Source organism: Desmodus rotundus, chromosome 9, assembly GCF_022682495.2.
Source record: "Desmodus rotundus isolate HL8 chromosome 9, HLdesRot8A.1, whole genome shotgun sequence".
NCBI lineage: Eukaryota > Metazoa > Chordata > Mammalia > Chiroptera > Phyllostomidae > Desmodus > Desmodus rotundus.
The window spans coordinates 51,494,928-51,520,667 of record NC_071395.1 but is presented as its reverse complement, the minus strand read 5'-3'; the positions used below and the strand labels follow the sequence as shown (position 1 = coordinate 51,520,667).

Sequence of the window (25,740 nt, the reverse complement as noted above, 5' to 3'; positions counted from 1 at the left end):
CTGGCAGCGAATAGCGGGTGCCACAGCTTGGGGGCCCAGGGTGAGGAGGAAGGGGTGGTTGGGGCTGTGGAGGACTCCCATGGAGTCCCAAAAGCTGGCCTGAGACGGGGCCTTGGCAGCTTCCTCTGAGAGACAGGCAGGAGTGCCCAGGATACCGGAGGACCCAGAGACAGCTCACTGTCCTTAATGGGTAGACGGCCAGAGGGCTACATTCTGGGCCTCACTCGCCACCCTGGAGCCTCTGAGGACTCCTCCCCACATCCCCAGGTCCCCTCACAGCTGCTGGGGAGGAAGGCCCCACCAGCCTATTCACAGGAGGTCTGTCCCACGCGGCTCTGTCCCAGGCCAGGGGAGACCCGTGCCTGCCGCAGGCAGGGAAACCCAGGTGCACCACTGGGCAGGTAGCTCAAACCGACCCCGCTAGCTACTGAATGCAGGACCAGGTCTCCAAAGTCCCAGCTCTTCCTGCTCCTCGTGGGTTGTGTCTGGGGTCTTTCTGCTGTGTCCACACACTCAGGGTCCAGCACGGCCCGTCGCCATGGCCAAGGTCTCCATCCCTCCAGAAGGTGGGTGGTGGTGACCTCTGGAGGAGGCTGGTCCTGGGAGACCTCTGAGGGAAACCCCGCCTTCACTCGGGAAGCTCAGCTCCTGGGGTGGGTGGGGGAGGCGGGAGGCGGGGGGCGGGGGGCGGCAGGTCTCCATGCCCCCAGGAAGGGAAGAGAAGGGGAAATGCTGACTGTTGACTGATTTCCCTGCAGAGATGAGGGGGAGGGCACAGCTCTCACCCCAGGCCTGCTTCTCACCTTCCTGAGCGGGATCAATCCACAAAGTCGTCTGCCATCCCCCCACCCCAGACACCTCTGCCCCCTCCACCGCGGCTGGCTGCCGCTGCCCTACACACCTGGCTCCCGGCCCCTGGGCTCCCCAGGCTCCCCATGGGGGCGGGGCCGGGAGCCTGAGCTGGCCTGGGCAAGGCAGTTTTGGCCCCCAGCCCTGCATAGCTGGGGGGGGGAGGTCCAGGGTTGGAATCCAATGGAAAGAACATCAGCACTAGGAAGGGTCTCAGCTCTCAAGGATGAGGGTGTCACAGCTACTTGGTGGCACGGCCAGAACAAGGTACAGATGCCCGGACTCCAGGCCAGGGCTGGCCCCTCTCAGAACACACCCTGCCCGCCCGCCGGCTGTGCTGTTTTGTCCAGGCCCGGCCCCCTGGGCATCGCGCTTTCCCACAGTCCTTGCCTCACTGGGGACCCACCAAGACTCTGCCTCCTCTGTAGACATCCCCCACACCTCCCTGCTGTGCTTGGTGCTGGCGCTGGCTCTGCTCTGTGACCTGGAGCCCACACCCTGCCAGCTCCCAGGCAGGGCAGTGAAGGCTACCTCCTCCTGACCATCATCCTGTGGTCACAGGTGAGAGCAGAGGTGCAGGGAGGAGACAGCCCAGACTTGGGCTTCAGGTGGGGATGTGGAGGGTGGGGACAGAGGTGCCCTAAGGTGAGGCAAGAGTGGGGACATTCCTCCTGGGCCCAAGGCCTCAGCCTGAGTTCTGTTGGTGGGGGAAGGGCCCGCATCTCTGGCCAGCCCCTAGCCCAGGCTGGGTCCCCATGGTAACATGCCAGCGGTCAAGCCTGGCCTTGGGGTGCAGCCAGGGGACTGGTGCCAGGGGACTCTGGGTCACGGCTTGTTGCGCAGTGTGACATCTTCTGCTCCTTGTCCCTTCCCATTCTGCACCTGCAGGCTTGGCCTCGAACGGGGCTTGCTCCTTTAGCCCCTAGACAGGCCAGTGGTGGCCCCACCGGGGAGGCATTCTGGAGAGGTCTGGGCCTGGCCATGACAGGCTATGTGACCTGTGCAAGTCCCCTCACTCCTCTAGCCTCAGCTTCCCAATGCAGAAAAAGGAAATGACCGCTGCTGAAAATGTCAGAGGTGCCACAGTGTCGCTGAGATGAAGGACACTCCCCGAAAGTGTCAGATACCCCACAAAAATGGGGGGAGGGGATGGAGACCCTCTTCTGTGGTCCAGCCTCATTTCACCTAAACTGACTGACTTTCCTGACCAGAGGGAGCTGGGAGGAAGGGAGAGTTTATTAACATTTACGGGGGTGATGATGGCAGGAGGTGATAGGGAAGTGAGAAGTAGCCCTGGCTGCATGGTGGCTAATCCCCACCCCCTAGTGACAAGTTCGATACCTCCCAACTGCGCTGTCTGACGCCTGCCCCCCCTGAAAGCCCAGCTGGTGCAGACACAAACTCACGGAGCCCACCTGTGGACCTGCCACTTGTCAGCACCTGCTTTGATGCCAGTCCACCTTTTTCCTGGTGAGAGGCAGAAGAGCTAGGGCTGAGGGAGGGGGAGGGCAAAGGGCCTCTCAGCAATGCAGGAAGAGCCCCATCTTTGTTTGCCCCCGCTAGCTGCCAGCACAGGGAAATCAAATTAGCGGTGGGCAGCTGCGGAGGGTGGGTGCTTGCTGGGGCTGGCTGAGGGGCGCAGTACCTGCAGGAGCATGGCTTTGCTGTGACCGGGCTCTGGGGCTGCCCCTCCTAGGGCTCCAGCGAGGCAGGGACTCCAGACCCAGCTCTAACACCTGCTGTCAGTTGATGACACTTTTGAGTGCCTGCTGCTGCTTGCCTCTCCTTCACTCTCCACATGGTGGTTAAGAACAAGGGCTCTGGGGCCAGACTACCTGGGAGTCCCGGCTTCTCCACTAGCTGTGCAACCTTGGGGGCAAGTGGTTTATCCTCTCTGTGCCTTCCTCTCCACATCTGAGAGCCCGGGCTGCTAACGCCCCCCACCCCAGCAGGGTTGTGGGGGAAACGGGGCAAGTCCATGCATGGGCGCAGAGCGGTGGCCAGGCGCGGCGTTACCACAGCAATCACACCAGCCTTCCTCCCTCTGAACCTCCAAGTTTGCTGTCTCGAGCCCTTTGTGCCCTCTGTTTTTGCTCCTGGGAAGGTCCCATCAGCTCCTCTCGTAGCTGCTTCCCCTGAGAAACCTTCCCAGATCTTACTAAACAGCACTTCACACCCTGGATATTAGCCCGTTCCTCCAAAGCCCTCGAAAGTTACTGGAATTATGTTGTTGGCTTCTGTGTTTCCACCAGGCTGTAGGTGACTTGAAGGTGAGGACTTGTCTTGTCCACCTGTAATCACTGTGGCAGGAAGCCGTGGTGAATGCCAGCTGCCTCCCTGGAGCCAGACCTCAGCTGGTGTGCCTTTGCACTCAATCAGAGTGCAAAGCTAATCAAGCCCGAGGCCAGTGACCCTGTCCTTTTATGGTAGAGGGTGGGCAGGGCTCACTTCGTCCCTTGGGGGGTTGGGGGTGGAAAGTGGGCAGCAGGGATGCCAGCCCTAGAGAAGGATGTAGCTGGGTGGGAGACCCGAGCCTGCTGCTGAGCTGCAGTGTCCAAGGCTCTCCTTCTGGGGTCCTGGGAGAGAGGGCAAGGCCAGCTCCCCATCAGCCCATTTCAGGCCTGGCCAGGAGGAGTCCAGCAGTGGCCCCACTAGTCTAACCCGGGCTGGGGGCCAGCTATGTGCCACTGTGGAGGAACCAGCTCTGAAGGGGCTCTGCAGGCCTGGGAAAGGGCAGGGGCCTCCACCCCTTTCCTGTCCTCTATTGGCCTCATCCCAACCATTCCCTGAGCCTAGGCTGGTGGCTCCGGGAGGTACCCCAGGGGAACCCTAGGAGTTGAAAGTGTACACCAGTCTCCCTGGCTGGAGTGGCTCAGTTGGTTGGGGCGTGTCCCAAGACCAAAAGGTCAAGGGTTCCATTCCTGGTCCAGGCGCATACTGGGTTGTGAGTTCCATCCTCGGTTGGGGTATGCACCAATCGCTGTTTCTCTCTCACAGCTTTCTCTCCCTCTCCCTCTCTAGAAGCAATGAAAAAAATGTCCTCTGGTGATGTTGAACCGGACGCAGGATTAGCCTGTGCCCTGAGGTCCCAAAGGATGCACACCCTCAGGTTGGACCCACCTGGTCGAGGCCCTTCAGTTCTGCACCTAAAAAACAGGGCCTTGTGGGGAGGGAGTGTAGACGTGGGAAGACCCACAGCAGCTCTAGCTCCCTCCCTCACCTAGGGCAGAAGGTAGAAGCTGGGTGAGGGGCTGGGACACTTGATTCTTCCCCCAAAGATGGGTGGTGAGGGTGCCAGGAGGAGAGGGAGATGATAGAGCCAGTAGGCAGGGCCTGGCCCACTGCTGCCCTCTGCTGGGCCTGAGGGCTCACTGCAGCAGGTGACCCATAGGGCTAGGGGAAGAGATGTAGAAACAAGGTCCTGGCAAAGCAAACTTTATTGTGTCCCTGACTTTGGGGCTCTTCCCTCCAGGTGCTGCTCAATCGGGAGAGTTGCGGTAGGGGGCTCTTGTGTTGCCCTCCCAATACTTCCATCACCTTCAGCCTCAGATGGAGGGCCCCAGGGAGGAGGTGTGGGTCCACAGCATACCCCATGGAAGCCCACTCTGCATGGTGGCTTGGCCCACCCTCCCACCATCACTGGGACCAGGCCACTCCTGGCTCCTCATTTTTTGAATCCGGGCTTTTTGGCTCTGGGTGTGGCTTTGGCCTATGGAGAGAAGGGAGGGCTCCAGGTTCGCACTCCTTCCCGGAGGCCACCCCCCATCCCCCACCCCAGGGCCAGCCCCTTCTGTGGACCCACCTTCCTTACAGGGCTCTTGTCTTTCAGACTGGGTCTGGAACAGAGGTGAGGGATGAGGCTGGAGAGAGGGTGAGAGAGAGAGCGCTCAGCCTGGGGCCACAGCCCGGCTGCCCAGTGTGCCCCCTGGGAAGCAGGGCCCTGGGCATTTCCTGGAGCTGGGGGTTGGGCCCAGAGAGGGGAGGCTCAGAGTCCACCTCTGCACCTGCTGCCTGCCTGCCATGGGCCACTCTGACTCCTGTGTGTGAGACAAGATGGCTTTTCTCGGGCTTCTGCTTTCTTGTATTTACCACCAATGTTTCCTTTTCCTTATACAAGTGATGTTACATTGCAAAAATAGAGCAACTAAAGAACAGGATAAATTCCTTATGTTATTTCCCTCCCAATAAAATATTAACATTTTGATGTATTTCCTCTCAGTACCTTTCTTTCTTTGTTTTCTTCTAATAGCATGTAAAATAAAAAGATTTTTAATATCCTGTTATTTTTAATTCCATGAACCTTTCCAGGTTGCCATCTTCTTCATGTGCCTATGTGACACCCATGGAGAAATGTGACCTAGTTTAACCTGCTGTTACACCGGTAGACATTTAGAAGGCCTTCATTTGAGTAATGCAGTGATGGGTCTCTTAGTGCATATAATTCTCCCATAATCTGGATGCACTCCTTGGAAAGGAATTGCCACAAGTGGAGTTAGCTCAGAAGATAGGAAAAGTTAGTGCTTTTCAAAAAGGCTGCACCAGCCTACCATGGCAGCACACTGAGTAAGTATCCTGTGTGCACACACGTGCACATGTGCACACACCAGGCACACCACACTCTCTCCAGTACTGCACACCTTCACCCAAAGAGCTTGGTCAAGTTAAGAGATGGGAAGAGTTACCTCATCACTTCCTCTTCTTTATCCATCTTCTTTTTCTGGGAACCAAACACAAGCATCCTGAGGGCGGTTAGGGCGAGGGCCTGAGCAGCCTCGCTGTGCCCTGGCAGGGCTCCCGCCTCCTGCACGCTCAGCTCAGGAGGCCTGGCCCAGGTTACCCAGGAGCCTCAGCAAGGTCCCCTCCCTCACCTTGGTAACGCTGCTCTGCTTCTGGGGCACCAGCCTCTTGCCTGGTTTGACAGGGGTCTCCTCTAGGGACACATCCACATCGTCATCCTCCTCATCGTCTTCCTCATCTTCCTCCTCTGGCTCCTCTTCTTCCACCTCTTCTTCCTCCTCCTCCTCCTCCTCCTCCAAGGTGTCATCTGCAATGCATGGCAAAGGGGCAGGGCCTCTGAGCATGGGACCCCCAGGGCCCCTGGCTCCCACCCCATTTTCCAGCTTGATAGGTGCCCTGGGGGTCCCAGCACAGGGGTGAAAGTGTCCGTCTGTCCATCTGGCGAGCCCCTCCTGGCCTCCTTGACAAAGTGGAGGTGGGGCGGGGTGAGAGATCCAGGCAGCCCCAGGGGGTGGAGGGTGGTCGAAGGAGGTGGGAAGGGTGAGCTGGGGTCTGGCTGGGTAGGAAGGAGTGTGGCAGCAGCTAAGGACTTCAGGTCTTATCCTAAGGGAAGTGGTCCCTGCTAGAGTTTGGGGGCAGGAGGGCACCCTGACGAGAGATGCACAACTGGATGGAGAAGAGGGCCAGTTAAGGGGATAGTAAAATAGTCAACAGCGCAGTGACTTGCCAGGGTCCCTGTGGCCACCAGCAGCGTCCTTCCCTTGAAGCTAACACTGTTGGTGTGTGCTAGTACTGGGCACTGTGCTCACGGCTTTTCCTGAACATCCCATCCATTCCTCACAACTGCTCTGTGATCTGAAGCCAAGTACACCCTACCCTCAGGTCAGAGGGGTGGTGGTGGGGATCCCGCAGGGTGGTGAAGGGGAACTGCGGGGAGGATCCCTGCCTGTGGCCTTCCAGTCTGGGCTACTGGCAACGGTGTTGCCTTTGGGGTTTTTCTCTAATCCTTCAAGAATCCCTCAAGGGTCCAATTATTTATTCTGCCCGTGGCCCGCGCTAGGCACTGCGCTCTCAGTCCAGGCCCCGACTCACCGTGGCATTCCTGGCCGCTGAGGAACACGGGCCCAGAGCCAGCCCGCAGCTGGAAGGTGACAGGAGGAGAAAGCTCCAGGCCCATCATGACCTGCAGGGCAGGGGTGTGGGGGCAAGAGCGGAGAAGATGCGTGGCCGCGGCTGATGCAGGGCTGGAGCGCGCCTCCAGCAGAAACGCTCCCGTTTGTTCCCCACTCCCCGGTCACACACACTCCGAGGGCTCCCGGGACTCCGGGGTGCTATCCAACTCCCCCCCCACTCCCCGGCCTTTCTGCCTGCCGAGGGGGCTCAGTCGGAGGAGACGCAAGTCTGATCATCTCGTTCTTGCTCAGATCGCAGACAGGCTTCCCTGAGGGCGGCTGTTAAACAGAGAAATCCTACTGCTCTGGACTAAACCGTTGTCTCCGGAATCGAACGGTCAGGTTAAAGCCCAGTCTCTGGTGTGTCTGGAGAGGGGAATTCTGGGAGGGGATTAGGGTTAGATGGGGTCAGAAGAGTCACCACGGGATTAGCGTCCTTTTGAGACGAGACTAGAGAGCCCGCCCCACGTGACGACACAGAGAGAGCCTGGTTTACAAGCCAGGATGAGGTCCCTTGCTGAGCCCTGCCCAAGCGGGAAGGCTGGGCTCAGGGAGACTAAAGACTCTGAAGTCCTTAGCTGGTCTCGTAGTGTCACAGACGCAACAAAAAGGCAGATGCAAACCTGTACGTACAGAGAGACTTTTGTCTTACGAGTAATGTGCGGATATGCTTATGAATAAAGGTTGGAAATATATTAAAGTGCTAACCATAATTTTCAATGGCTAGTTCAGTATGTAATTTCTTTATATTTTTCCAGACATTCCAGTTTCTAGAGTAACAATGATGATACTTATTTATTGAGTTCCTACCACGTGCCAGGCCCCACACGGAGCATTTTACTTGCTTTACCTCCTTTAACTCCTCACCGGTGAAGGAGGTGCTGTTACTTTACAGAGGACACTGGGGCTCAGAGATTCACTTGAGAGTTTCTGGTTCAGACTGGGAGTGAAGGAGCGAACCAAAGTGCAGCCACAGACACATGGAGAGGCTGGATAAAATGTAATGCAATGGCCCTGGCTGGGGTGGCTCAGTAGACTGAGTGCTGAGAAGAAAGGGGTCTTCTCAGGTTGATTCCCAGTCAGGGCACATGCCTGGGTTGCAGGCCAGGTCCCCAGCAGGGGGCGTGTGGGAGGCAACCACATATTGATGTTTCTCTCCCTCTCTCCCTCCCTTCCCCTCTCTCTAAAACTAAATAAAGTCTTAAAAAAAAATGTAATGCAATGTTTTCTCTGCGTGGCTGAACAGGAAGACAGAAAGGAGGGTCCCTGTGCATCGAGGAAGCCTGTGCAAGCTGCTGCTGCTGTAGCTGCTGAAGGGAAATGCACTGGAAACTAACATGCACTCAGGGACAGGAGACAGACCTTGGTTCAGGACGGCAGAATTGCCCAGAGCCCACTGCACAGAGGCCAGGACGCTCCAAGGGCTGCACCTCAGTAAGAGGCCCCACGGTGAAGTGCAAGGAGAGGGGCTAAAGAACCCCAAACCAACAACTGGAAAATTACACACCAGAAAAGGGAAGAAACTACACACCAGAAAAGGGGAAGGGACTGAGAAGTACAGATTGGCGGTTACAGAGCAGTCACGGGGATGGAGAGTACAGCACAGGGAAGACAGTAATACTGTAATAGCTGTGCGTGGGGCCTGCTGGGCACTTTGTAAAGTGTATGCTTGTCTAACCCCTATGCTGAACACCCAAAATGAACACAAAATAATATTAAATGCCAACTATAATTGAAAAATAAAATTTAAGAAAAGGTGGTGGCTTGGACCATTTTGGAGAGTTACTCAGTTTTCTTGGGTCTCTCCCAGGTGTACAGGAGGTCTCACCTTTATTAAACTTCTAATGGGTCTCACCGTTATTAAATTTCTGTTTTCAAAGAATAAAGATAAAAAAGAATGAAAGAAAAAGATACCTCACAGAAAGGTAACAAAGAAACGGGAGTGGAGCAGAAGTCCCCTGGGACCTGTCACCTGTATGAAGCCTGCGTGTGCCGGGAGGGCACTGCCAGGCCAGGAAATGCGGATAAAATCCTGGCTTGTGACGTTTCTGGGGCAAATGGCAGGCGCAAACCAAAAACCACTCTCCATTCTTTTCACACAGAATTCTTTTAGAGGAAACAAAACCCTGAAGACAATTTGTCACCTAAAATTACTCAACGTACAAGAAGGAAGCCTGCGGTCGGCAGAAGGCAACAAATGACTGCTTAAGGCAAAATTTGAGGCAGATTCGTTGCTCTACTTAGTCAATTGAAATGCAATGGCCACACAGCACACACGCTCACTCGGTGGCGTCTACCCCCCTCTGACTAGTACAGTGAAGTTGTCATGGTTCACACATGCGCATTCCAGTCCACTGTCCTTGGCTGCCAGGTTACATCGATGTCACGCAAACTGTTCTCGTTATATTAACAATGGCTGGACTTTTTCTGGACAGACCTTGTATAAGCATTGAAATAAACTGAATGATTAAAAAGCAGAGTAAGCCCGTTGAAGCAAGAATCTGTCATTTGGATCACTACTGTGAAGAAATTACCCAGAGTGCACCACAGGGAGGTAGATTAACAAAACGTGAATGAGAAGCTGAGCCCTGGAGGCCAGGACAAGATGACCCAACACGCATCTCATCAGAGTAGGGGACTGCAGAGAATGGAGTCAGTATGCAAAGTGAAAACCACCAAGGTTTTCCAGAAACGAGCCCAGCTACAGATTCTTATATCCAGGAGACCGAAATCCTGAACAGATAAAACATGATACTAATTCTGTACTTGAACATGCCAAGGTGAAATGGTAGATCATAAAAACAAAGAGATTATCTCAAGATAAACCAAAGAGGAAAGACAGATGTCTAAAACAAAGGCACAAGAACCAGACAGACTGAAGATTTCAACACAGAAAGCCAGAAAAATAACATCTCCAAAGTTTTCAGGGAAACTACCTCTCCACCTAGAATTATACAGAAACCGTCTATCATGAAGAAATGAGGGGAAAATAGAGATATTTCCAGGCCAAGCCCAAGCAAGTTCACTACTCCCAGGCTTACTAGAGGGCGTTTCAAGAGGATGACAATTACATTGAGAAGGAAGAAGTGGATGCAAGAAGCAGTGGAGAGCAGGCGAGTCAGTAAGCAAAGAGGAACTTGAAGCATCGCTGTAAAATGACACAGCACTGGTGCTGACTAGTGCCGCGTGGGTTTAAAACAACTTGAAGCTAAAACACTGCAGGAGAACAACATGTAAAGGAAGAAGAGGGAAATTGGAAAAGCTCCCTGGATGGTTTGGGAGGAGTAAAAACATTAATTTTAGACTTTAATCATGCATGATTGTTAAAAAATTTAAGGACCACCAATAAAAATTAGAATGAGGTACTATAGCTTCCAAACCAGTAGAAAAAAAAGGGGGTGGGGAGAAAGTGTAGTCAATCTAACAAAGACAGAAAAAGAAGAAACAATAAAAAAATATATATAAAAGAGGAAAGTAGGAATACAAAGGGCATGTTACAAATAAGACCAAGCATATTAGCAAGCAAAATAAACACAAAAAGACTATGCAGGACAGACAGATTAAAGCCAAGTCTAGCTACATGCTGCTTATAAGAGACACATCTAAAACGTAAGGTCAGGAACACCGAAGTAAAGAGATGGAGGCATCTGCCCAGATGTGACGGGGACTTCCAGTTGTTTAGCCAATGTCCCTTCTTCCCTTCTTCCATAATAACAGCGCCCTGATATCATTCAAATATTGCGCCCAGCCAAAGACTGCATTCCCCAGTCTTCTCTGCAGTTAGCTATGACCATGTTACTAATTTCTGGACCAACAAGTATTAAGCAGAATTTAATAGGTAGTACTTGGGCAATGGTTCCTTAAAAGGCGGACAGAGAACAGAGGAAAGCCCCTTTGGTCTTTCCTTGCTTCTTCTTTCCTATTACCGCAAATGCAGCAGTGAGGGCTGGAGCTGTAGCAGCCTTCCTAGACTGTAAGGTCATCTTGAGGCTGGAAGCTCTGCACTAAGGATGGGAGAGAGAGAAGAGGAGACTGGACTTTGGTGACCATGGAGCCATCTCGCTAGCCCTAGATTGCCTATCTCTGGCCTCCTATGCAAAACAGAAATAAATCTCAGATTTGTCAAAGCCCCTGGGTTGGGTCCCCGCGGCTGCAGCCACACCTACTGAGAATGACCACGACGCTGGCTGTGCTGAGTGGTGTGCATGGTGCAGACAACAGGGAACTCTGTGGGCGTTGGGTGGGCAATGCTTGAGAGGTCTCTGTACCTTCCTCTCAGCTTTATCACAGTCCTGAAGTTGTTCTAAAATAAAACACATTGTCCTTAACAAATGAGCTGCTTGTATTGTTAGGATGAGGTTTGGTATGAAGTGATGGAAAATGCAGCAACGATAGCTGACACAAGCTAGAAAGAAGCTTATTTCTTTGTCATCTGAACTAAGCCCAGACGTGAGCAGCTGCAGGCATATTGCTCCTCCAACTCCAGGGGTCCAGGCTGTGTATATGGTGTCGCTTCCCATCCTCAGTGCGTGGCTTCTGCCTTCTGGCCAGATGGCTGCTCAGATTCTAGCCAATACCTCCACATTCCAGCCGGCAGCAAGGAGAAGGAGACAAGAAACAGTCACACTGCAGATGGGAAAGAGACCACTTCTGCTTGCTTTCCACTGTCCAGAGCTTCCTGGCCACGCCTGATGGAGAAGGAATCCAGTTTTCACTCACCATAACCTGGTGGCCAGCTAAAAGTCATGAATTCCACTGCTAAAGAATAAAGGAATAATGGATATTGAGGGGCAACTGAGAACCAAATTAATGTCATATGATTTAGGCTTTAATTCAATAAGCATTTTAGGAATAAAGAGAGCTACACCTATTGACTGATAAAAACTTGGCTGATAAGGACGCTAGCTCTGTAAGTCATGGGCACCACCACACAGCACAGACAGACAAAGAGCTGTAGCTGCAAAAATCCAGACAGTGAGGTGTTACGGGGACGCCCACAGATCAGTGGCACAGAAGACCTAGAAACAGACCCACACAGACATGTGCGACCGATTTTTGACAAAGGCACAACGTCAGTTAAGTGGAAGAAGGATAGCTTTTTCAACAAACGGTGTTGACTGTCCATAGGCAACAAAATCGGCCTTGACCTACAGCTTATACAACAACAGTGAACTCAGAACAGACCATGGACTTAAATATAAGCATCAAACTGTGAGGCTTCTGGACAGAAGAAATGGACCATCTTTGTGATCTCAGACGACGCAAAATGGACCTCATCAAGATTAAAAAAAACTTTTATTCTGGAAAAGCTCCTGTGAAGAGGAAGAGAAGATAAGTTATAGATTGGAGAGAAAATATTTGCAAACCATATAATTGACAAAGGAGTAGTGTCTAGGATATATAAAGAATTAGCAAAACTCAACAGTAGCCAAACAATCCAATTAGGAAATGGGCCAAAGCCATGACCAGACATTTTTCTGAATATACAGATGGCAAATAAACACATGAAAAAATGCTCAACCTCATTAGCCATCAGGAAATGCAAATAAATAGCAGAATGGCTACAATGAGGAAAAGTGACAAGCTGAAAGGCCAGTGAGAATGCAGAGAAGCCTGACCACTCACGCACTGCAGGTGGAAATGTAAAATGGCGCAGTCACTTTAGAAAATAATGTGGTGCTTTGAGAAAGTAAACACACAGCTATCACAGGCCCCAGCAACTGCGTGCCCAGCAACTGCGTGCCTGCGTGCCTGTTCATCCCAGAGAAGTGAAAATGTAGGCTTACACGAAGACCTTTACACAAACGTCCCTAGCAGCTTATTCATAGTACTTTCAAGCTGGAATCAACCCAGCCTTCCCACAGACGAATGGCCGAGCTGTGGTATATCTATACCACGGAATACTACTCAGCAATACAAAGAATGCACACAGCAACTTGGATGAATTTCCAGGGAATTATGCTGAGTGAAAAAAGCCAGTTCCAAAGAGGTTACATATGTATGAACCTATTTCTACAACCAAATTTTAGAAAATGGAGACAGACTAGTAGTTGCCAGGGTGCTGGGGTGGGGAGAGAGCAGGAGGGAGGAGGGTGGAGGCACACAAGAGTCCTGTGGTGTTGAGCTGTTTGGCACCTTGCTGTGGTGGGGGACATATGAACTGAGGTGGTAAAATTGTGTGGAATGAGAGCCCAATTGTATTGGTGTCAATATTCTGGTTTCCATATATTATAGTTTTGCAAAATGTTACCATTGGGGACAAGTGGGCAAAATGTACAAGGATATCTCTGTCTTATTTCTTATAGCTGAAAGTGAATCTACAGTTATCTATAAAATTCAATTAGCCCTGGCTGGTGTGGCTCAGTGGATTGAGTGCCGGCCTGTGAACTGAAAGGTCGCTGGTTCAATTCCTGGTCAGGGCACGTGCCTAGGTTGCAGGCCAGGTCTGTGAGAGGCAACTGATTGATGTTTCTTTCCCTCTCTTTCTCCCTCTCTCCCCCTCTCTCTAAATATAAGTAAAAATCTTTTTCTTCTTTTTATTATATTTATCGATTATGCTATTACAGTTGTCCCATTTCCCCCCCTTCACTCCACTCCATCCTGCCACCCCCTCCCTCCCACATTCCCCCCCTATAGTTCATGTCCATGGGTCATACTTATAAGTTCTTTGGCTTCTACATTTCCTATACTATTCTTACCCTCCCCCTGTCTATTTTCTACCTACCATTTATGCTACTTATTCTCTGTACCTTTCCCCGCATCTCTCCCTCCCACTCCCCTATTGATAACCCTCCATGTGATCTCCATTTCTGTGGTTCTGTTCCTGTTCTAGTTGTTTGCTTAGTTTGCTTTTGTTTTGGTTTTAGGTGTGGTTGTTTATAACTGTGAGTTTGCTGTCATTTTTACTGTTATATTTTTTATCTTCTTTTTCTTAGATAAGTCCCTTTAACATTTCCTATAGTAAGGGTTTGGTGATGATGAACTCCTTTAACTTGACCTTATCTGAGAAGCACTTTATCTGCCCTTCCATTCTAAATGATAGCTTTGCTGGATAGAGCAATCTTGGATGTAGGTCCTTGCTTTTCATGACTTGGAATACTTCTCTCCAGCCCCTTCTTGCCTGTAAGGTCTCTTTTGAGAAATCAGCTGACAGCCTTATGGGAACTTCTTTGTAGGTAACTATCTCCTTTTCTCTTGCTGCTTCTCAGATTCTCTCCTTATCTTTAATCTTGGCTAATGTACTTATGATGTGCCTTGGTGTGTTCCTCCTTGGGTCCAGCTTCTTTGGGACTCTCTGAGCTTCCTGGACTTCCTGGAGGTCTATTTCCTTTGCCAGATTGAGGAAGTTCTCCTTCATTATTTGTTCAAATAAGTTTTCATTTTTTTGTTCTTCCTCTTCTCCTTCTGGCACCCCTATAATTCGGATGATGGAACGTTTCAAGATGTCCTGGAGGTTCCTAAGCCTCTCCTCATTGTTCCGAATTCTTGTTTCTTCATTCTTTTCTGGTTGGATGTTTCTTTCTTCCTTCTGGTCCACACCATTGATTTGAGTCCCAGTTTCCTTCGCATCACTATTGCTTCCCTGTACATTTTCCTTTGTTTCTCTTAGTACAGCCTTCATTTTTTCATCTAATTTGCGACCAAATTCAACCAATTCTGTGAGCTTCCTGATTACCAGTGTTTTGAACTGTGCATCTGATAGGTTGGCTATCTCTTTGTTGCTTAGTTGTATTTTTCCTGGAGCTTTGATCTGTTCTTTCATTTGGGTCATTTTTTTTGTCTTGGTGCTCCTGTTATGTAAAGGGGCGGAGCCTTAGGTGTTCACCCGGGGTGGGGTAACGCTGATAGCTGGGCTTTGATGCTGGATGTGGGGGAGGGGCCAAGAGGGAGCAATGGCGCTTGCTCCACTCTCTGCCAGATTTCAGTCACTCCCTCCAGTACCCATAATCAAATTGGGCCCCACTGGTGCTGATTCCTGAGTGGGTGGGCTTGTGCACGCTCTAGGCCCCTATTGGTCTCTCCAATGACCTCTCCTGTGAGGCTGGGAGTTTCTCCTGCTGCTGCCTCAACCCCCACAGGTGTTTTCAATCAGAGGTTTGAGGCTTTACTTCCCAGCACTGAAGCCCTGAGTTGTGTGGTCTGCTTTGCTCCCCCACCATTCCTCCTGGTTTATCTATGCACGAATGTGGGGCTGCAGGGTCTGCCAGCCACCACCTTGTGGGGTCTGCTAGCTGTAGCCTGGCCTGCCCAGTTCCACAATCCGCCACCTCGCTGGGTCCGCCAGCTGTGGCTTTGCTGCGAGTCCTCTCTGCCCCAGCAGCCCGTCTCCACCCCTCCTACCGGTCTGGATGAATGTTTCTTCCTTATCTCCTTGGTTGTCAGACTTCCGTACAGTTTGATTTTCTGTCAGTTCTGGTTGTTTTTTGTTTTTAAATTGTTGTTGTCCTTCGTTTGGTTGTGTGAGGAGGCACAGTGTGTCTACCTATGCCTCCATCTTGGCTGGAACCTCATAAATAAAAATCTTTTTAAAAATTCAATTAAAAACACCTATAAAGCAAACAGTAAAATTATAAGAATCCACTGAAAATCTGCAATCATAATAGATAATTTCAACATATTTCTTTTGGTAATTGGTAGATCAGGGAGATGGAAATATATAGATCAGAACACAATGAATAGGCTTGATTCAATGGACGCATGTAGAATTCTGTGATGCTACCATGCAGCAGGCTACAATTCAAGTTTCAAAGAATTGATATATGTAAAGACCACACTTTCCATTGCAGCTACATTGAGAAAAAGAGTGATAACTCAACCCACTCATATGTTTGAAAATTTAAAAATTCTAAGTAACTCATGTATCAAATAAGTCATGACATTAGAAAATATTTAAAATGAAATAAAGTGAAAATACTATGAAACACAAATTGAGAGATGCAGCTAAAAAAATCCTCAGAGGGAAATTTATGGTACTTAAAGTAAATCAATAAAATTTACTTGGAAAAATAAGCTAGAACATGAATGGCCTAAATATCTAACTGAGGAAGTGAAAAAAGAAAAAAAGCAACAAAGAAAGCAGACAATATCAGATAACAAGAGAAACTAATAAAATAGAAAAAAGGGAAGTGATAGAAATACTAATGAAACCATAAGGTGGTTCTTTGGGGAAAACAAACAAACAAAACCAACCAACCATACTAATCTCCAATGATTGAAATTAAGGGTGTGAGAGGGAAAGATAATAAACAATACTGGTAACTTAAAAAAGAAGGATATAGTACCAGATACAGTAGTGATGAAAACAATTATCAGTCTGTAGCATAAACAATAGTATGAAAAAAGAAATAATCAAATAACTCAGAGCAGACCTTTGGTTCTGGCCCAGTAAGTAACAGGGACTGAATTTACCTTTCAACTTGAAATAACTAAAAAGAAAAAAACATAATATAGGAAATATGGCTCTCAAGATGTTAGACATGAGTCAAGGAAGACCTCATCCCAGAGAGATGGGACACAAATGAGATGAGCCCTATGACTGTCCAAACATCCTTCCTGGACAGTGTAGGAGGGTGGGGGAGACACAGCCAGAGCCCAGAGATCTCCCTGAATTGAGAAATTGGACCTGGGAACCTGGGAAGCCAAGGCACCTTGAGCTCACAGAGAATACAGGAGAGGAGAGAACTGCAAAGCAGAGCTCCAGAGATTTGGAGAAAGTACCCCTTGGGTATTCAGCCTGGGAGTGGTCAGCGCCGCATGTGAGGAGACTACGTGGGGCTGGGCAAGAACTCCCACAGGGTCAGAGAGAGTGCCTGTTTCCAGCCGCTGGAGTGGAAAACCTCCTAACATACGGACCACCTGCTGGAGGGCTGTGAAAGGTCTTGCCACAGTAGGAGGTGTGTGGGGGAATGAACTCATCTTTAGTGCCCCCAAACTGAGCTTAAGAACAAGGCCCAAAAGGATCAAATGGTATTTAAGTAACTTGAGTACATCCCAGAATACAACTATGAAAATGTCCAGAGTTCAACAAGGTAAAGTTCATGTCTAGCATCAAATTAAAAATTACCAGACATGCAAAGAAACAGGAAGCCACAACTCATAATGAAGATAAAAATTCAGTCAAAACTGACACAAATGATAGAATTGGTGGACAAGAATATTAAAGTAATTATTATGACTGTAGTCCATATGCTTAAGAAACTAGAGGTAAACAAATTAGTCATGGGGATGTGAAGTGCAGCACAGGGAGTGTGGTAAATAATGATGTAATGACCTTGAATGGGCCAGGTGGGTACTGGAGACATAGGAGGGATCACTCTGTAGAGTGTGTGATTGTCTAACCAGTACACTGTCCACCTGAAACTCATATAAAATAATATTGAATGTCAACTGTAATTGAAAAATAAAATTAAATAAAAGAAACTATGCTCTGGCTGGTGTAGCTCAGTGGATTGAGTGTCAGCCTGCAAACCAAGAGGTCACAGGTTCTATTCCCAGTCAGAACACATGCCTGGGTTGCAGGCCAGGTCCCAGTTGGGGGCGTGCAAGAGACAACCGATTGATGTTTCTCTTGCACATCCATGTTTTTCTCCCTCTTTTTCTCTCTCGCTTCTCCTCTCTCTAAAAGTAAATAAATAAAATGTTGAAAAATTTTTCTTCCTTAAAAAAAAAAAAAAAAAGAAACTAGAGGTTAAGACTGAAATTTTTGAGACAAGACTCAAAATTTATAGAGATGAAAACTGCAATATCTGAGATGAAAATATACTGATGATGTTAACAGCAAATGAGATACTGCAAAAGAAAACAGTAATAATATTGAATAAAGACTATCCAAATTGAAATACATGGAGGAAAAGTATTTTTAGAAAGTGGATAGAGCATCATCAACAAACTTTGGGACAACTTTAAGTAGCCAAGTACATATGTAATTGAATTCTCCAGCCAAGACATGAAAGAAAGGGGGAGCAGAAAAAATATTTGAAGAAATAAATAATGGCCACAAAATTTCCAAATTTGGTGAAAACAATAAGCCCACATGTCTAAGAAGTTCAACGAACCCTTTGAGTATTTCATAATCAAAATGCTCAAAACCAGCAATAAGGAGAAAAATCGTAAGAGCAGACAGAGGAAAAGAGACATTATATACGGAGGAGTGAAGACAAAGGTGCTAGTGGATCTCTCCAAATGCCACAAGCTTTGTTTGGAGAGATCTAGCAATGTTTTTCAAGTGTGGAAAGAAAAAAGCTCAACCTAGAGTTTTCTACCCAGTGAAAATACCTTTCAAAACTAAAGTGAAATAAGGGCTTTTCAGACATACAAAAGCTGAAAGAATTCATCACAAGCAGACCTCCATTGCTGGAAATGTTTAAGCCCTTCCAGCAGAAGGAAAACGATACCAAATGGAAACTTGAATATACACAAAGGCATGAAGGGGTAAATGTGAAACATGTCACTCTGATTCCTAATCTCTTTAAAACAAAGACTGTTTAAAGCACAGACAAAAAACAGTGAAGTGTGGGATTTATAGCATATCTAGAAGCAAAAGTTATTACCACAATAGTGTAAAGGAGGGGGCGTGAGACGGAAGTCTTTGTAGTGAGATACTCATAGACGAAGTGGTGTAATAGTATTTGAATGTGGACTGTTGTAAGTTTAAGATACATGTAGAATCTCTAGAGTAACCACTAAAAAAAATAGCAAAGAGGTAAGGTATTAGCCAATGGTAGAAATGAGAATGTAATGATAAAAAACAGTTATTCCAAAAGAAGACCAAAAAGAGGGAAAAATGGAGCACAGGTGGGACCAATAGGAAAACAAATAGCAAGATGATACATTTAAACCCAACCTTTTTGGTAATTCAATAAATGTTAATGCTTTAAATACTCTAATTAAGAGGCAGAGATTACCAGTTTGGATAAAAAGCAAGACGCAATTATATAGTATCTAGAAGAAATCTACTTTATATATGAAGATACAGAGATTATTTACAGTAAAATAAAAAAATTAGAAAACCAGGAAAAAATGCCACACAAACACTAATGAAAAGAGGGCTATATTGACCATATTAATCAGGCTAAGTAGACTTTAGAATATCTACCAGGGATAGAGGGACATTTCGTAATGATAAGGGATCAATTAACCAACAGGATACTGCAGCCTCAGAAGTGTATGTGCCTAATAGGAGCTTCAAAATACAGAAAGCAAAGACTGATAACTGAAAGGAGAAACCGACAAAGCACAATTATTGGTGAAGACGTCAGCATTCTCCTCTCAGTAATTAATAGATCAAGGAGACAGATAATGAGTAAGAATATAGAAGACTCCAACAAAACTACCAACCAACTTGATGTAATTGAAATTTATAGAGCAACACACCCAGCAAAAGGAGAACACACCTTCCAGTGTAAATGAAATACTCACTGAAGTAGAACACACTGTGAGTCATAAAACAAGTCGCAACACAGTTCAGACTGAAACCACACAGAGTGTTCTCAGGCCGCAATGGAATTAAACTAGAAATCAATTAAAGAATCTTACAAAATCCCCATTACTTGGAAAATTTTTTTTAAAGATTGTATTTATTTATTTTTAGAGGGAGGGTAAGGAAGGGAAAAAGATAAAGAAAAAACCATCAGTGTGAGAGAGAAACACTGACGGGCTGCTTCTCTCCCTAACCAGGGACTGAACCTGCACCCCAGGCCTGTGTCCTGACCGGGGATTGAATCCGTGACCTTTCGCTTTGTGGACTGGCGCCCAACCGACTGGTCAGGGCCAAAGCTGTATTTTTTAAAAAGATTTATTTATTTATTTTTAAACAGAGGGGAAGGGAGGGAGAAAGAGGGGGAGAGAAACATCAGTGTGTGGTTGCCTCTCACGCACCCCCTACTGGGGACCTGGCCTGCAACCCAGGCGTGTACCCTGACCCGGCAGCCCCTTGGTTCACAGGCTGGTGCTCAATCCACTGAGCCACACCAGCCAGGGCTGAAGCTGTATTATTATTTTTTAGGATGGAAACATATCTATTTAGCACCTTTTTTTCCAACAGCAGTTTACAGTCAATATTATTTCGCATTAGTTTCAGGTGTACAGCATAGTGGTTAGACCATCACATACTTTACAACTCACCCCGGCCAGTGTGGCTCAGTTGGTTGGAGCGTCGATCCATAACCAAAAGGTTGTGCGTTCAATTCCCAGTCAGGGTACCTACCTAGGTTGTGGGTTCAGTCTCTGTTCTGGGCATGTACAATCCTCAGTTCGGTCCCTGTTCTTGGTGTGTACAGGAGGCAACCAGTCAATGCTTCTCTCTCTCATTGATGTTTCTCTCTCCCTTTTCCCCTCTCTCTAAAAAGCAGTGAGAAAACGTCCTCGGGTGGATAAAAAAATAATAAAACCTATACCTCGACAAGTATAAATTAATTTAAAAATGGGTAAAATAATCAAAACAGGCATTTTTACAAAAGGAGATATACAAATGACCAAAAAACAAACAAACAAAAAAATGGTCAGCATTACCAGTCATTAAGGAAATGTAAATTTAAAGAAATCACAATGAGATGCCACTATATAGGCACTGGAATGGCTAAAATTAAAACTGACAATTGCAAAGTGTTGGTGAGGGTGTGGAGCAACTGTAATTCTCATGCATTGCTGGTAGGAATGCAATTTGGAAAATAGTTTGGCAGTTTTGTACAAAGTTTAACATCCATTTGCTATATGATACAGCAATTCCATCCCAGGCATTTTTACTCAAGAGGAATGAAAAATATGTCCATACAAACACTTAGACTATTTATTGAGTTCCGGCCAAGATGGAGGCGTAGAAACCCTTTGTTTCTCGCACAACCAAAAGGAGGATGACAACCGATCTAAAAACAATAAACAACCAGAAGTGCCAGAAAGTCAAACTGCATGGAACTACAACAACCAAGGAATTAAAGAAACAGTCAACCAGACCAACCAGACCTATAACGCCTCAACACAGCAAAGAGGGCTGCCCTGCCCTGGAGAACACCTAAGGCCCCACCCCCTTATAACGTAACAGGTGTGCCAAGACAAAGAAATAGGGCCAAAATGAGAGAACAGAGCAAAACTCCAGTAAAAGAGCTAAGCGATGAGGAGGTAGCCAACCTGTCTGAGGGACGGTTCAAAACCCTTGTAATCAGGATGCTCACAGAACTGATTAAGCTTGGTTGCAAAATGAAGTAACAAATGGAGGCTACCCAAAGTGAAATAAAGCAAAACATTCAGGGAACCAACAGTGACAGGCAGGAAACCAGGACTCAAATCAACGATTTGGAACAAAAGGAAGAAATAAACATCCAACTGGAACAGAATGAAGAAACAAGAATTCAAAAAAATGAAGAGAGGCTTAGGAGCCTCTGGGACAACTTTAAACGTTTCCAACATCCGAATGTAGAGGTGCCAGAAGGTGAAGAACAAGAGCAGGAAATGGAAAACTTAGTTGAACAAATAATGAAGGAAAACTTCCCCAATCTGGAGAAGGAAATAGACTTCCAGGAAGCCCAGAGAGTCCCAAAGAAGTTGGACCCAAGGAAGCACACACCAAGGCACATCATAATTCCATTACCCAAGATTAAAGATAAAGAGAAAATATTAAAAGCAGCAACAGGAAAGGAGACAGTTACCTACAAAGGAGTTTCCATAAGACTGTCAGCTGATTTCTCAAAAGAAACCTTATAGGCAGGAAGGGGCTGGAAAAAAGTATTCCAAGTCATGAAAGGCAAGGACCTACATCCAAGATTACTGTATCCAGCAAAGCTGTCATTTAGAATGGAAGGGCAGATTAAGTGTCTCCGAGATAGGTCAAGTTAAAGGAGTTCATCATCACCAAGCCCTTATTATATGAAATGTTAAAGGGACTTATCTAAGAAGTTGAAGATCAAAAACTATGAACAGTAAAATGACAACAAACTCACAACTATCAACAACTGAACCTAAAAAGAAAAACACAATGAAAACAAGTACTAAGCAAACAACTAGAATCAGGAACAGAATCAGAGAAATGGAGATCACATGGAAGGTTTTCAGTGGAGAGGAGGAGGGGAGGAATAGGGGGTAAAAGGTACAGGAAAGAAGAAGCATAATTAGTAGGCATAAAATAGACAGGAAGAGGTTAAGAATGGTATAGGAAACAGAGGACTCAAAGAACTTATATGTACAACCCATGGACATGAACTAAGATGGGGAATGCTGGAGGGTTGGGGGGTGCAGGGCGGAGGGGGGATAAAGGGGGAAAAATTGGGAAAATTGTAGTAGCATAATCAATGAAATATACTTTAAAAATACACTTAAATGCTCATAGCAGCTTTATTCATAGTAGTATAAAGCTGGAAACTACCCAAATGTACATTAATAAGTGAATGAATAAACAATTTTTATATAAGCATATATTCACAGAATGGAATATTACTCAATATAGAAAAGGGCACATTATTATCTTGCCAATAACATGGATAAATCTCAAAAGCATTATGCTAAGTGGAGAAAGCTGAGCACAAGAGACTAGGTGTTGCATACTTCTGTTTGAATGAATTCTAGAAAAGGCAAGACTACAGCAACAGGAAGTAGGCCAGGGTGCCGAGGCTGCGAGGGAGCAGGGGAGGACTGCAAAGAGGCTTCACCGTGTGGTGGTTACACAATTACATACATTTGTCAAAAGTAGCAAGTTGTACATTGAACATTGGTGAGTCTTGTTCTAAATCACATCTCAATAGAGCTGGTAAAAGCCTACTCAAATAGAAACATCTGAGTAGATCAAAAACTATTTAATAAATCACAGTAACTTAAAATTGAACCACTCCCACCTAGTCCGTTTGCTTATTGACTCACTCCTTCGTTGTATACTGAGGTCCTGCAGTTTACCAGGCACTATTATGCAGGCAGTGTGGATAATGCAGCAAGCAAAACAGGCCAAGCCCTAGTCCTTGCTCTCTTGGAGCTTATATTCTGGTTAGGGAGAAAGAATACACCAGTGACGTGCTGGCGGATGGGTCCTATGCGGGCAAAAGTGATTATGGGTTGGGGAGCCAGAGGGGATGCTGTTGTGGGTGGCCAGGGAAGACCTCTTTAATGAGATGGCATTCAAACAAAGACCAGATGGGGGACAGGCATGTCCCTGACATGGGGAACAATAAATGAGAGGACTCCAAAGATGGGTATGTTGGGGATTGTCAAGGTATAGTCAGGGAAGCCAGTGGGGTTTGAGCAGGGTCAGGGAGGGGAGAGCAGCGTGGGTGGAGGTCAGAGAGGGTGCCGGGGGCTGGAAACGGGAAGCCATTGACCTAAGCACAGGAGCAACACAGCCTGACTTTTGTTTAACAGAACCTTTCTGTCAGCTGTGCATAGAATAGACCAGAGGTTGGGAAACTTTTTCTGTAAAGAGCCAGATGGTAAATATTTTAGGTTGGTAAACCATATGGTCTCTGTGGAGAATACTCAACTCCGCTGTTACTGAGTGAAAACAGCCATGGATAATATGTAAATGAAGGAGTGTGGCTGTGTTTCAATAAAACTTTATTGACAAAAACAGGCAGTGGGCCGGATTTAACCCTGTAGTTCGTCAACCCCTGGACTAGACTACAGGGGACCAAGGGTTAGGGCAGGTAGACCAGTCAGGAGGCCCTGCGCTAAAACTGGGCAAGAAGCAATGGTCGTCTGGGCCGGGGTGCAGCACGGTGGTGTTGCGCTGAGGTCAGATTGGGATTTGCTGGTGGGTCAGATATGGGCTGTTGCAGAAGGAGGTTTTGTCCTGACTGAACAACTATTTACTAGGAGGGGGTCAGGTTGGGGTACGGAAAGAGCTTATAGATGAAAATCAAGAATTCGGATTTAGATTTGTGAAGTCTGGGATATCTCTTAAATATATTCTGCTGAACAGAGGAGCTGGAGCACAAGAGGGAGGTTGGGTTCATAGAACTAAATTGCAGAGTATTCCTTTTGTATAGTTGGTCTCTAAAACCATGGCAACAAACCCTGGCTGGTGCGGCTCAGCGAATTGAGTGCCAGCCTGTGAACAAAGGGTCGCCAGTTTGATTCCCAGTCAGGGCACATGCCTGGGTTGTGGGCCGAGCCCCCAATAGCAGGCACATAATGGTCAACCACACATTGATGTTTCTCTCCCACTCAATCTCCCTCCTTTCCCCTCTCTAAAAATAAATAAAATCTTTAAAAAAATCAAATTGCCTTTAAAAAAATTAAAATAAAACCATGGGAACGAATGAGCTTCTAGGGAGATCTCAGAGAGAAAAAATAGGTGTGAGGGCCCTTTCACAAGTCAGCCTCCCCGATTTTTGAGGAAAGAGAATCCTAGTCTTATTTCACGGTTCCACCAGAGGAGACAGCACTCTGCCTCTTGGTTCACAAGGCTGGTGTGCCCTGACACCCAGATAAGGAGTTTACAGGACAACCTCACTCATGAGTGTATAAAATTTTTAAAAGTCTCACTATATTAATAAAGCAAATTTAGAAGTTTATACTATGATCAAGTAGTGTTTATCTCAGGAATGCAAAGTTGGCTGAATGTTATTCTATCAATATAACTTACCACTTAACACATTAAAGAAGAAAAGAACCCAAGATCATTTGAATAGAAAAGCATTTGATAACCATTTATGTTTAAAAAGAGGAAACCCCAATTGTAAAAGAGTAGGGCTGGATGGGGACTTCCGAAGCTGACAGATGGTGTCTACCAACCCTGTCAAGCTCAGTGGGGAAATGTCAGAGGTGCTCTTTGAGAAGTAGTTAGGACTGATGCGATGGCATCTATCACTGCCATTCTATCTGATGTTATACTGAGGCCCTAACCAGGGGAGTAGGATTTTAAAAAGACACACAAACCGCCATTATTCACGACGATGACTTCATAGAAACCTCAAGAGGTAAATTATTAGAAATAAGAGAATTTCTGGATACACAATCAGTATGCAAGCCACCACGAGTAAACAGTTAAAAAATGTGATTTAGCCCTGGCTGGTGTGGCTCAGTGGATTGAGTGCCAGCTTGCAAACCGAAAGTCAGGGGATCGATTCCCAGTCAGGGCACAGGCCTAGGTCGCAGGCCAGGTCCCCAGCTGGGAGTGTGCAAGAGGCAACCAATCGATTTCTCTCTCACACATCAATGTTTCTCTCCCTCTCTTTCTCCCTCCCTTTCCTGATCTGTAAAAATAAAGAAAATCTTTTTTTTTTTTTTTAATGTGATTTAGAAGAGAAGTCACTTAACTTACCCAAGCTCTCAGACATAGTAAAGGGCAGGCTGATTTGGAAGCAGGGCTGAGTTGGGGCCTTTCCTCCCGGGCTACACCACCTCCCTGCATGGCTGTCCCACGCAGGACGGCCACCCCTGTGCCCACGCAGGGGCGGGCGGCGCAGGCAGAATCCTGGGCCTGCAGGGAAAGGCTCACCGTGGGCAGGACTGAGGCGTGCAGCGAGGCGATGGCGATGGGCTTCGGCCTCTTGTCCTCCGGGCTTGCTGGGGGCAGGATATCTACGAGGTTCATCTCCTCTTTGGCTTTCTCGCCCAAGCAAATCTGAGAGGGTTGACAACAGCAGGGCACCCCGTCACCCCAGGGCCAGAGACTCCCCTGCTCCTTCTTCTGTAGCTGGCCGAGTCCCTGCTCCCCGCCTTGGGGGGACACCCACCGTGCTGAGCAACACCTTACAGTCCTGCTTCCCCTCCTTCTGCTGTTTGAAGGTCCAGGTCCGCTTCTCCTGGTTTAGCTCACAGCCTAGGAGGGAAAGCCGGGCGGGCGGGCTCAGGAAGGCGCCCCTTCCTCCAGGCAGTCCTCACCTGGAGGACGCGCCACCATGGTCTCGGTGCTCACTCACCCCAAAGCGTGGCTGTCGCCCTGTCGGCGGTGCTGGTGGCGCGGCTGCGATGCATGGCGCGGGGGGAGCGGGGATGCGCTGCGGAGGAGCCCGGAGCTCGGCTAGGACTCGGGCAGACGCCTCGGGGAGGGACTCGGCGCGGC

The 25,740-nt window shown here is 47.7% G+C and overlaps 1 protein-coding gene across 3 annotated transcripts; it reads right to left on the bottom strand.

Moving 5' to 3' along the window:
* Positions 1-4,414: 4,414 nt before the first annotated feature.
* Positions 4,415-25,652, bottom strand: NPM2 (nucleophosmin/nucleoplasmin 2). Of its 3 annotated transcripts, none has more exons than XM_024560604.3 (8): positions 25,598-25,652; positions 25,412-25,497; positions 25,174-25,299; positions 6,679-6,769; positions 5,718-5,920; positions 5,532-5,566; positions 4,652-4,685; positions 4,415-4,558 (listed from the first exon to the last, which is right to left on the bottom strand). In XM_024560604.3, the coding sequence occupies exons 1-8, from the start codon at positions 25,650-25,652 to the stop codon at positions 4,514-4,516; spliced, it is 675 nt and encodes a 224-aa protein (XP_024416372.2). In that variant the 3' UTR covers positions 4,415-4,513. The 3 variants fall into 3 exon arrangements, with proteins under 3 accessions (XP_024416372.2, XP_024416373.2, XP_053767474.1); XM_024560605.3 differs by having other exon boundaries at positions 5,718-5,893; XM_053911499.1 differs by lacking the exon at positions 25,174-25,299 and having other exon boundaries at positions 5,718-5,893; positions 25,406-25,497.
* Between the last annotated feature and the right edge of the window lie 88 nt (positions 25,653-25,740).